Genomic DNA, 12,881 nt, shown 5'->3' with positions numbered 1-12,881 from the left:
TAAAACAACACAGAACTCAAGCTAACATGGAGTCTCCTTTTTTTTTTTTTGGTTTTTGGTTTTGGTTTTGTGTCTCAGGAAAAAGTTCCTTGGCCTGTACAAAGCATCTCAGTAGCTTTCTGTGATTGGATAGACTGCCTATTAGGACACAGATACATGAAGGGACTTCCCTCAACACCCTCTACAGGGGGCTTCTGTTTCTCTATTCCCTAGAATTCTCTTCAGTGTGCACACCAGAACCCACCAGCCCACGACCACACCCACTTCACAGGAGGGCAGTAGCCACCCTTTCTCAGTTGCCATGGGGATCACACAGCAGCGATGGTCTCTGGCCTCCGTTGTCCATGGTCTAGTGCAGACCCAGTGCTCCCAGCAGTGTTGGCCAATGACCAGTGTTTGAGGAACCCATGAACCATTATAACTTTAAGCTAAGTTTTTTGTTTTTAATTTTTCACAAAGAGTTCCAGAAGGTAAATAGTTCATCACTCCCCCATCCTGAAATAGCACAGCAAGACAGACAAAAGCAGGGTGCTGGGATGTCAGCTCCTTCTTTGGGATTCCTAAAGCAGACCCAAGTGGCCCCAAAGCAAGGCCATGTGTGGGTCCTCTGCCAAGTGTAGGTGCTCAGACCACAGACAGCAGCAGCAACACTGCTCAGGTGGGACTTGTCCAAGAGGAACCCAGACAGGGTTTATCTAAACTCCAGAGGGAGATAGCAGGTGCCAGGGGCAGAAGCAAAGGCCTCTGTATTGAGGTCTCACATGAAAGCCAACAGCAAATGCCTTGGTTTGTGACTAGAAAGGAGGGAGGACACACACTGAGGTCAAAGCACCTCTGGATTGCTGAAGAGAGGATTTTCCCCAGAAATGCTAGATCTGCGGTTTACAATGTGGACAAGAAAAGAAGGTTGCTTGGGATTCAGACCTGAGCAGAGAGAAGCAAAGACTGGGCTTACTGGGCCAGAACTTTATTCACAGTACAACAGTCTTAGACAAAAATTCTAAAATTTAAATCCAACATCTTTGAAAAATGAGAATTCTTAAGCCCATCAGACCAGCTGATGGGGGGAAATGTTCCCTATTAAACAAAACAACATAGAACTCAATCTTCTCCCACTCCCAATGCCCCAGCCGCCCACCCCAGAAAAGAAAATCATTAAAGCCAGACACACTCACACACACTCGTCTATGCAAACAAAACACCAAAGACCCATGGAAGCCTTAGGAATCGCCTAAGGATTTGTCACTAGCTCCCTGGATGCTCTTCCTACTTTTCTAGAAAAGAAGAGCCAAGCCCTGACAGCTGTCCGAGCAGGAGAAACTGGAGTGGGGACAAGACCCCTCTTCTCAGCCCCGTGGCTTCTTATTCAGTGAAGAATATCAAGAGTAAGGCAGGAGGGAAGGTGATGGTGGAGGATGTCCTAGGTGTCCTAGGATGACAGACGGTACAGCTGGACAGTCTTGAGTCCCACTCGGAATGTCACATACCATCAGTCTATGGAGGCAGCAGAATGGAGTTTCAGGGACATCTTTTGAGAAAGGTTGTCTACCTGGAATTTTGGCTCTGAGAGCTTCCCTGGTCGTTGGCCTAAATCTGCTGTCCAGTTCAACATTTCTAATCAACGTCTCTCTCTTCGTATGTGGAGAATAATTTGCTTCTCAATGGTCAGAATACCCTAGCATCAGGCCTCCCGGCAAGAGACAGGATACTGCTCAGGAGACTCAGATGGTTGAGCCAATGTGTCTACGCTGGCCACTCCCAGGGGTGCAATGAAAGCTCACAACATCTGTTTCTCTGCCTCATCCTACAATGTTTTCCCCACATTTTGTAAAATAAATAATTCAAAACATGATGAAAAATCCAGGCAAGGACAATTGCTGGCCTGAAAATGTGCTCTGTCTCTCAACAGTGATTCATGAAACTCACCACCTGCAGCTCGTTCCCAAGCTAAGGGGTGGAGCTCAGGGTGTAAGGTGCTAGCTACAGCCACACGGGAAACCCGGGACAGGGCAGGAACACCCGAGCTCCCCCCACATATATTACATTTATCTTTATAAATATAGCTTCTTGACCTAAGTGGCCGGCAACAGCAAAGGCCAAAGGTTGAGGTTTACCTTCCTCAAATGTCTACCAAATTATATCCACATGGCAAACTGGGAATTCCAGTCGCCATTGATGGTCAAGGACCATGTCCCAGACAGACCCAATCACCCATCGCTATTGGATAATGAGGATGAGAATGTTAAAAATTCACTTTGTAATAAAGCTCATGACAGAATTTCTTTAAATAAAAGCCAGATTAATATGATTTTAAATGGTTTGATTTCCTCACTCAAAGGAAAAAAAAAACTTATTACGTACACAAATTTTCAAAGTCATATTTCAAAGAATATGGATGAACTTACACTAATAAATGTAGTTTAATTGACTTGGAGTTTTCAAGTTCACATCCATTACATAAAATGGACAGTCCAGACCATGAATGAGGTCTAGCTAGTTTGGCTGTTTTGACTGCCCATTTAATGATGTGACAACTTGGTGATCCCATCCCTTGGACAAGACTCTGAACCACTCCTGTTGCCTCCCTGTCATGGGCAGCAGTATCATATGACTACTGAGCAGAACTGGGCGTCTGAACTGAAGTGTAACTTGGCAGTTCCCATAAAACCTATCTTGGAGCCATCCTAGGGAATTTGGGTTTAATTTCCTTATTCCTCTCCACTTTCAGAAATAAATTCATTTTGATCAATTACATGGGATGACTTTGGTTTAGATGAACTGTGATCACTAAAAAAAAAATAAAAATAAAAAAAAAATTGGATAGCACTTTAGAAAAACCAAACAGTGATGGACCCATGGGTGTCACACTCCCTGGGAGATTTCATAGCTCGTCCCTCGAAGGCACATTGTCCACAGAAGTTGGTGATGGCAGAGCCTCTGTGTTTTTGGCATTGCTGTGGATATGACCCTGCTTCCGGGACTTCCAGGAATGTGTCCTGTCCCAGTCGGTGGCCACGGTCTCGTTGTCCCAGATGGTCGAGGTCTCTGTGTCACTCAGATACCCCGGCTGGCCTGTGTAGTGTGTGGGGTAGATAAGCAAGGGTTCTGCAGAGAAGGCTTTCAGGTCTCTGGATTCATAATACTCCTTGTACTCAGCTCTGAAAACAAGAGATACACAGGTACGTGAGGGGGTAGAAAACTTAGGGAACAGGGGGAAAGAATAGGGGGCCCTTGCTAGTCATCTCTGAAACTACTAGGATTCATTTCATTATTTTTTTTTAAGTTGTGTTATTGTGGAAAACCTTGGGCTCCAAACACAATCCAGATTTCTTGAAAGCTTTCAGAAAATCTACACAAGCAAGCAAAAGGGTCAGGATATTTCTGTTGGAGTAATTTAAAGGAAGAGTTTCAGATCTTATTCTGAAAGTTAAAAATTAGGCTCTGTTGGACTTTAATGATAAATAAACATGACCATTTTACAAAAAATGCCCAGTACCAGGGTTAAGACACCTGAGATCCAGACAGCAGCCATAGGTAAGTGACGTGGTGAAGGCTTGGGTACATGCCAGCCAGGCTTTGCATTTGAGCTTCTTACAGCTGCTGTTATAGCTGTCTTCAAGTCTAAAGTAGAGGGACAACTTGACCCCCTCCCAGGGCTCCTGTGCAGGTTACATGAGTTGACATCTGAACAGCTCCTTGGTCTGCAGTGAAATGTTAATTGAATAAGGATTGATGTCCCTTCTGTTTCTGCCAGGGGACACAGGTCAAGTCAGTCTCATATGCTAGATAAAAGAGTGAGGGGCTCCATTCTTTAGTGGATGAGAGACAAAGTGAACAGGATGCAGTCTGGGAAATTTCAACAGCTAAAATGAAGCCATCTAGTTGGAGATCACCCAGCAGCAGAGAAAGAGCCAAAGTCAGAGACTGGTCTCCTGCTCCATTCCTCAATTTAATAACCATCCATGGAGCCAGTTTTATGTGTAGTATTTAGGCTAAGCTCTAAGGATGCAGATGTGAGTATTCTCACCCTCAAAGGATTTACCGCTTATTTAGGAGACAACAGGTAAACCACTATCTGCCACATTTTCTGATCAGTGCTAGGTCAGAGTAAGCACCTGGGCTGTGGGAATTCTGAGCATCACACCACCTTCTTCCATGGACACCCTACTCAGATGCCACCTCCACACCCCTGGACTTCTCACACACCTCTGTGACTTCAGAAATTACTATATATCAACAGGATTTGCTTATGAGTCCAACCAGATTGTGAACTCTGAAAGGATGGGTACCATTGCCCAGCCAATTGTGCAGACACGAAGTCAGCTGAAAGAACTGAAAAAAATGGGGTGCTTCAAAGGGTGAGACCTTCTTCTTAAGGTGTGTGAGGTTATGGAAGTAAGAAGGATAAAGACAAGTAAAATCCGAGCAGGCTATGATTCTACACACTGGACCACAGGGCAAAACACTCACCTTCTCTGCCTCATCTTACCCATCTGTTAAAGGGGGGTAGTGGCTTGAGTCAGTGTCTCCTGGTTATGGTTATAACCATAACCATAAGATCATTTAGGAAGCCAGAACGAACATTGAGGAAAGCAGTACCACTTTAGAAAGCATCAAGTTCTACCCAGAAAGTGTAATTTGTAAACAGGCTGTGCCCAAGGACGGGCAGGCAGTAGAAGGGACTCACACAGGATGCTTGTTGTACATGATTGGCAGAAATTCATCCACTGGCAGCATCTTCCCAAAAGGATTAGCTCCAACCAGCTTCTGTGCTCCTTCCAAAGAGATGACATAGCCCAGCGTCCAGTAGGAATAGTCCGCTTCGACCAGATTCCCCACGTTGGGCACCGCTTTCTCTGGCTCTTTTACTTGCATTCTCTTCCTACCAATGTAACTAAAAGGAAAGGAGAGGAGGAGAAAATTTCAATGTGAACACTAATAAGAATGAGCACCACTGTTAATGACATGCTAAAATAATAATATTTGGATATATTAGGTTAAATAAAATGTATTTTAAAAACTAATTTCACCTAATTTATTTTTACCTTTTAATGTGACTACTAGAAATTTTAAAACACCATATGGGGATCACGTTATATTTTTATTGAAGAGAGCTCACTCCCTAGATGATTCCAACAACTGGGTCTATTATCTCATTCATCATTTCCTTTTTCTGTAAAAATTCAATGTAGCAACCATGGATAGATTAGTAGCATTTGTGTTTGGGCTGAACTGACATTTGTTTCTTCTTCATTTTAAAAAGTGAAAAGTAAACCTTGAAACTGTCGCAGGGTTTTTAAGACTATACAATATATTTTAATGAAACATTTTTACTGGATCCAACTGTGGATTTAGAATACTTTAAAATACTTCTTCCCTGTGTCTTATCGGGACAGCCATCACTCCCTGGATGTGTTGGTACTTTGTTCGGAGAAATGTGCCAACCAAAGTACCTGTGGACAGGGATGGACTCCAAGGATAAGCCTTAGCTCTCCTGAGCTGAGTCTTCTGTGATTACGAGGCTTAAGTGGAAGCCACCTTCAGCCATGTCACATGGCTCTGCACCCGAGAGTCCTCCACCCCAGGTGGCAGGCGCAGGTTCAAAAAGGGCTGAAGTGCAGAGACTTCTAGAGGATGGGGGAGGAACAGTGATCTCCAGGGACTGTGCAGCATGCCAAACTGAGTCACAGGACAGACATCTGCCTGGGAGCGGTGTCTTTATTGCATAGTGCCGATTTAGGGTCTATTTCCCGTGAGTTAGTTGGGCCATTGCTGGGCTCCTTTTGAGCTCAGACTGGCCCATTTTCTGAGAGAGCAGATATGGCCCCTGGGTCTACGGTTAAGCATCCCCCAGGCAGTTGGTTGGGGGGAACAGGGTCAGCTGGGCTGCTGCAGCTGCTCCCAAGGATCAGGCTCCGACCTGACAAATTGCCGTGACATGCAGCTGGGGAGCAAACTAAATGCTCGGGAACTTTCTGCCTCATTGGAGGGAAGTAGTAAGAGCTGTTTTGCTTTAAAAGAAAATGAGAGAAGAAAAAGAAAAGAAAGAGAAAGGAAGGAAGGAAAGAGGGAGAGACGAGGAGGAGGAACAAAGGAAGGAAGGAGAGAGAGAAACTCAGTTGCTAACGGCTGTCCACAGGGAGCATGAACTCAGCCTCAGCTGGCAGCTGCCCTCCCTGGAGAGCCTGTTTCTCCTGCATTGACCTCAGAACCTCCCCAGCCCAGCGGTCATTGTTGTCTTATTGGACAGCCTCTCCTGCTGAGCCTCCTCCTCGAACCCCATGGGGCTGCAGAGGGCTCTCTCCCTGGAGCTGCAGTCTGACTATGCCATGCCTCTCCCCCTCCAATGCCTGCCTCCTTCTCCCTCTCCACACCCATTCAAGAGCCCCTGGACTTCATGGGTGAGATGTCCACTGTGTTCCCAAGTGGTGCTTGGTGCCACTCACGGCTGCTCTGTCAGAAGGATCTGCGGGCAGATTCCCATCTCATAGAGCATCTCCCATAGTGTCTCGTCCTGAAGGAGATGGGTGCAAACCCAGGGGCTAACCTCCACCCACTTGTTGTATCTGCAAACGTTTATGATGAGAAAACCAGGCACACTGAAGCTTGACTGTCTCTCCCACCAGCTGGGGAGGCAGGACGTTCTGTCCCTTGGAAAGGACTGAGTGCCCTGCACGTTCTCTAATAAGCTTGTGTTGTCACTCACATCAGTTCCCAGTCCAGCTGAGCCTGGTCAATGTCATCCATCAGCTTCATCAGCTTCTTCTTAAACTGATGCTCAAAGCGCACATCATCCTCGATCACGAGAGTCTTCTCCAGTTCCCGGTCAATTACCTACAAAGGTCATCAGCGAGGAGACACCCTGTGAAAAGTTTGACACTCACTTTTTATTAGATAAATAAGTATTGGAATAAGTATTGGAAAGTCAAGGGTATAGTAGCTCATAACTGGACTCTTAAGTAAGTGTCCTTCTACAGAATAAAGGGTAAACTATGGTATATTCACAGCAGTGAGGAGGTCTGATCTGTAACTGAGTGCAATGCTACAGGCGAGTCTCCCCAATACAATGGTGAGAGGCTTCACGGACTGTGAGATTTCATTCATATAAAAGAAAGTACAAAAAAAAAGCAAAGCTGTGTCTTGCTCTTGGAAGTCAGGATGGTGATTACCCTTGGGGAGGGGGGCTGAGAGGAAGTACAGAGAGGGGCACTTCTGGATAGCTGGTAACCTGTCTCTTGATCCAGATGTTGATTAATACAGGTGTGGTGTTCCGTTTGTGAGATTTATTCGAGCTGTATCTTTATATATATATATCTCACATGTCATTAAAGTTTAAAGGAAAAAAAAAAGACATGAACTAGACCATCAAATGAGAGAAGGTACTTTACTTTAAGATTCTTTATTTGGGGACTCCTTCTTTTCTTGCAGGAGCTGACCCTTATTTGGGAACCCCACACTCCAATCAAGAACTTGATCTGTAAGACCTGGGGTCAAGTTTCAGCTCTGCTCTTCTTACCCAGTTGAGTTATTTAATAACTTCCTCTTGGGTAAAAGGTCTGTCTTCCTAACCCACCCATGAGACTTCTGTGTGACTTCCTGTCACACAATCACTGCTGACATGACAGATGGGTACAGGCAATCCTGTTGGTAAAGAGAATGAACTAACAGGAGTAAGGCTCCTGGGATGTGGCTCTCTTCCCCTGTCAGTGTCCCAGGGGGCACCAGGGCTACTGGCCTTGGGCCAGAGGGAGTCATAGGCAGATCAACCCACTGCCTTCCAGAAAAGTCTGGGGCTCACTTGCCCTCTGGTCCTAATTCCCCTCAAAGTCCCATTCTTCTTTCTCCTCATTACAAAGCTGCACCTCTAAATCAAGCCTCATTTACCTCTTTCCAGACAGAGTAGTGACTAAGAAAGCAGCCGATCTCACCCCTGGTTAGAGGCCTGGAGGAGTAGGGGTCTCGGTAACCTGGCAGCATTTCGATATTCAAGGCCTTCAGCTGGCTTGTGTTGAGAGCCCTGCAGGACAGAGAGCAGGGCTGAAAACACAGGTCGGGGCGTCCTCACCCCGTGGCCCCCACAGAGAATCCCAGGGGTTTCCCAGAGCCGCAACACACACACAGAGAGAAGGACTTCTCGGTTTCCTGTTATTCTGTACGAGTTACTCAAGGTTAAAGCGTCACAGTGGCATCATGAGGTGTGTGGAGATGAGATGGTGTCTCTCATTGTCAAACACCACCATGGTGTATGACATGCTTCTGAGTATCTGAGGTTGTCTGAAAACTTTCCAAAAGTGCTCTCTTAATGCAGGAAAAGTGGTTCCTAGGAGCATTCAGTTCAGCCAGGAATGAGGAGAGGAAGGGTGCGGTTAGGAAGCATGTGCCTCTGTGGGTCTTTCCTTTGGACCTAAAATTAAAACAATGTTGATGATAAAAATAAATAGGAATCAATTTCCAAAATGGTAGTGTGCAGGACTCTGAAAATCCGCTCATCCATGAAAGTAATGAGGGCCCTGGTGAAAATTGTCACAGTCAGCTTTTCTAGAACTCTGAAAATTAGCTAAACAATTGCAACAATCCAAGGAATAGTTATTTAAAAACAAACAAAACAAAAAACCCCAGCGGAGTCTCTGTAAGCACAGTGAGCTGCATGGAGCTAACTCCAGCCCTACACCTCATCCCAGCCCTACAGGAGTCTCGAAAACCAGCACCTCGCAACTATTTTGTAGCTGTGAAAACAGCCACCTCTTAGCCACTGGAAGTGACAGGGTGGATGAGGACTCTCCTGAAGACCTGTCCCTGCAAAACAGTCCCTATTCAACCTCTCTGGCAGTCCCTGAAAAGCTCCTTTCTCAGAGCTTGTCTCGATTTGACCTGACTCAGGTTCACTCTCTGTGAACAGTCCTCTCAGCAGAGTATGTCAAAAAACCACCAGTAGCAACCGCTTACGTCACAACGACCCAGGCAGCCTGACCAGTGAAGGCTAAGGGAACACCTAAAGGAAACACTTTAAAGGAAAAACAGGAATAAGATGTCCACAGGGAGCTTTGAAAAGCTCCAGCACATTCTTTTTCCTTTTTTTTAAATATTTTTTTTAGTTGTCAATAGACCTTTATTTTATCTATTTGTATGCGGTGCTGAGAATCGAACCCAGGGCCTCACACGTGCAAGTTGTGAGCTCTACCACTGAGCCCCAGCCCCAGCCCTCTAGCATATTCTTGAGAACTAGAAGATTCTAGATGTATTCAAGGATGAGTACCTCCCCCCAAAAAAAAGACCTGAGAGGAACCTGATAAGACCTCTGGCTAACCTTGAGGACCTGGGGAAAAGGTGGTAAAGGCAAACGGGCTGAACAACCACATTCAGAGACAGAGATTGAGTTTAAAAACTTCCAACTATGTGCTCTCTACAAGAGACATAATTTAGATTTAAAAAAAAAAACTTCAAATAGATTGAAAGTAAAAGGAAGAAAAAGATAGACTGAATCTTATTATTTCACAATACCAAATAGTAACCACAAGAGAGCTGGAGGAGCTATAAAATAAGGCTCTAGAGAAAACTTCTACTAGACACAAAAGCAGATGATAAAATCCATCAGGAAGTTAAAACAATTATAAATACATATGTACTTAATGCAGATTCCCCAAACACAGAGTGGAATCTAGCAGAATTGAAAGGAGAAATAGACGATGCAACATTCATAGTGGGAGACTGTAATATCCTGCCTTCAACACTGGACAGAAGAACTAGGTTGGAGAGCAAAGAAATAGGAGACTTGAATAGCATATGAAGCAACTGGACCTGAGAGACATCTGTAGAACACTCTGTTCACAAGAGCAAAATACCATTGTTTCAAGTGTACTTGGAACATTCTTTAAGAGAGATCATATGTTAGGCCACAGGGACCATATAGATCATAAATCAAGCCTTGGAATACTTAAAAAGGACTGAAATCGTACTAGGTATGTTCTCCAATTACAATGGAATGAAGTTAAAAATCACTAACAAAGGAAATTTGGGGAATTCACAAATCTGTGAAATTAACACACTCCTAAACAACAACTCCATTAACTTAATGGAGAAAGCATAATGAAAACTAGAAAATATTTTGAAATAGAAAAAACATAGTATACCCAAACTGACCATGTATGACTTCCGTCTATTAATATGCTGCATTACTTTGACAGACTTTCACATATTAAACCAAGCATGCAATTCAGGAATAAATTTGATCGTGCTGTATAATCCTTTTTGCATGTTGCTGGGTTCTATTTGCCATTTTCTTGAAGGTTTTTGCATCTGTATTAATAAGAGATAGTGTTCCGTAGTTTTCTTGTAATGTCTTTTGGTTTTGTATTAGAACAATACTGGCTTCATAGAATCAGCTGGGGTACGTTCCCTCCTGTTCTGTTTTTTTTTTGGAAGGGTTTGTTAAACATCAGTATTAATTCTTCTTTAAATATCTGGCAGAATTTTCCAGTGAAGCCATCTGGTTCTGGACTTTTCTTTGTGGGAATTTTTTTGATTACTAACTTGCCTTCTTTACTTGCTATATGTTTATTCAGAATTTCTACTTTTTCCTTGGGTCGATTTCAGTAGTGTACATCTTTCTATCAATTCATCCATTTCATGGAAGTTATCTAATTTTAGCCAATGATTGTTCATAGTATAATCCTTTTTACTTTTGCAGGATCTGTAGGAATGTCCCCTCTTCTGTTTTTTATTTTAATCATTTGATTCTAGTCATTTTTTAAATTCATCAACCTATGTAAAGTATTTTTTGATCTTATCCAATAACCATTCTTGGACAATCTCTATTATTTCTCTGTTCTTTCATTCATTTATTTCAATTGTAGTCTTCATTATGTTCTTTTCCTACTTGATTTGAGGTTAGTTTGCTTCTGTTCTTGTAGTTTCTTAAAGCGGTTGGTTAGATTATCTATTTGAAATCATCTGTTTTTAACATAGGCATTCATAGCTGCAAGTCCCCCTGGAAGTCCTGTTAGATGTTTTGGCACACTGTGTGCCATCTCAACAGACACAGAAAAAAAGCATTTGACGAAATCCAACATACTTTCATGATAAAAATACTTCACAAAATAGGAATAAAAGGCAACTTCCCCAACTCCAGGCCTTCTGTGAAAAACCCACAGCAAACATCATATTTAATGGGGAAAGTCTAGTTGCTTTCTTTTGAACACAGGATGCTTAAACACTGAATCATATCCTCAGCTCCCCACCTTTTATACACATTTTATTTAGAGACAGGGTCTTGCTGAGTTGCAAAGGACCTCACTAAGTTGCTGAGGCTAGCTTTGAACTCAATCCTCCTGTCTCAACCTCCCAAGCCACTGGAATTATAGGTGCATGCCATTGCACCTGGCATAGATGCTTTTCTTAAGATCTGTAACTAGATAAGAATGTCTTCTTTCACTTTATTCAATATTGTACCTGAGGATCTAGCCAGGGTCGTAAGGTGAGACAAAGAAATAAATGTATTCGGATTGGAAAAGATAAAGTAACACTATTTCTAATTGCAAATGACATTATCTTGCACACACAAAAAAAGTCCTAAGGAATGTGTGCCTGCACACACTATTCAGCAAGGTTGCAGGATACATGATCAATGTACATAAATCAATCATGTTTCTATATATCTAACTCTGAAAATGACATTACAGAAACAATTCTCTTACCATAATATAAAAGTTATTATTTAAGAATAACTTTAACAAAATAAATGCAAGACATATAAAGTAAAAGTAATGAAACATCATTCAAGGAATTACAGAAGATCTACAAAATGAAAAGACATGCTGTAATTATGAATCATAAGACTTCATGTTGTTAAGATAGCAATATTCCCCAAACTGAGCTACAGATTCGATGTGATTCCTATCAAAATCCAAGCTGCCTGACTCCGTGTGTATGCAAGTTGACAAGATAGTCCTGAAATTCATAGGGAAATGCAAGGGACCCAGAATAGCTAAAACAATCTTAAAAAAGAATGCAAAGTTGAGGGACATATATTTTCTTAAATACATTGCCACAGTCAACAAGCCAATACAGCACAGGCATAAGGACAGATCTATCAATTAATTGGATGGAATTAAGAGTTCAGAAATAGACCTTTACATATATGGTCAATTAATCTTGAACAAGGGTGCCAGAAAATTCAGTGGGGGAGATAATAATCTTTTTACAAATGATACAAGGACTCCTAGATATCCATATACAAAAGAATAAATTTGGACCCCTACCTCACAGCATATATAAAAATTATATCTCAATAGATCAAAGACCTAAATGTAAGAGATAAAACTACAGAAATCTTAGTAGAAAACAAAATATTAAGTCTTCATGGCTTTGGGTTTGAATTTGAATTCTTAGATATGATACCCAAAGCACAAGCAACAAGAACAACAACAACAAATTGGATTTAATCAAAATTTAAAAAAAAAACTTCTTTTTCTGCTTTAATGATGCCATCATGAAAATGTGACAATTCACAAACTGGGAGAAAATATTTGCAAATTATAGATCTGGTAAGGGACTTGTATTCAAAAAACATAAAGAATTCTCATGGCTCAACTAGTTTCCCTGGTCCCTAAAGGGGTCAGGGGTTGGGGGAGATGTTTTAAAAACAGTGGTTTCCAAACTCACCCAAGAATAGAGCTACTGGATTTAGCAAGCAAAAGCACAGAAATAGCCATTCAAATTTAAATTGCAAATAAACAATGAAATTTTGTTTTTGGGATGGCTAAGTCCCATGTAATGTTTGGGACAAAATTCAACCAAATATCCAGTATTTCATATGTCGACTCTCCCCAAGAATTATTTTGAGGCTTCTTACAGGCAGTTCCTGGGTCCACCCCTCGAGATCA

At 42.5% G+C, this 12,881-nt stretch overlaps 1 protein-coding gene across 1 annotated transcript in view; it reads right to left on the bottom strand.

Moving 5' to 3' along the window:
• Positions 1-966: 966 nt before the first annotated feature.
• The window catches only part of Colgalt2 (collagen beta(1-O)galactosyltransferase 2), a 95,305-nt gene continuing 83,390 nt past the window's right edge, over positions 967-12,881 (bottom strand). The window contains exons 9-12 of the mRNA XM_026392856.2: positions 7,885-8,017; positions 6,707-6,834; positions 4,688-4,894; positions 967-3,158 (exon numbers count right to left, since the gene is read on the bottom strand). Of these exons, the coding sequence (XP_026248641.2) occupies positions 2,882-3,158; positions 4,688-4,894; positions 6,707-6,834; positions 7,885-8,017 (745 nt within the window). The 3' untranslated portion in view covers positions 967-2,881. The remainder of the gene's footprint in view (positions 3,159-4,687; positions 4,895-6,706; positions 6,835-7,884; positions 8,018-12,881) is intronic.

The sequence above is a fragment of the Urocitellus parryii genome, chromosome 9 (assembly GCF_045843805.1).
Source record: "Urocitellus parryii isolate mUroPar1 chromosome 9, mUroPar1.hap1, whole genome shotgun sequence".
Lineage (NCBI taxonomy): Eukaryota > Metazoa > Chordata > Mammalia > Rodentia > Sciuridae > Urocitellus > Urocitellus parryii.
Note: the sequence above shows the minus strand (reverse complement) of the source record. Positions and strands in the feature narration are given on the sequence as shown.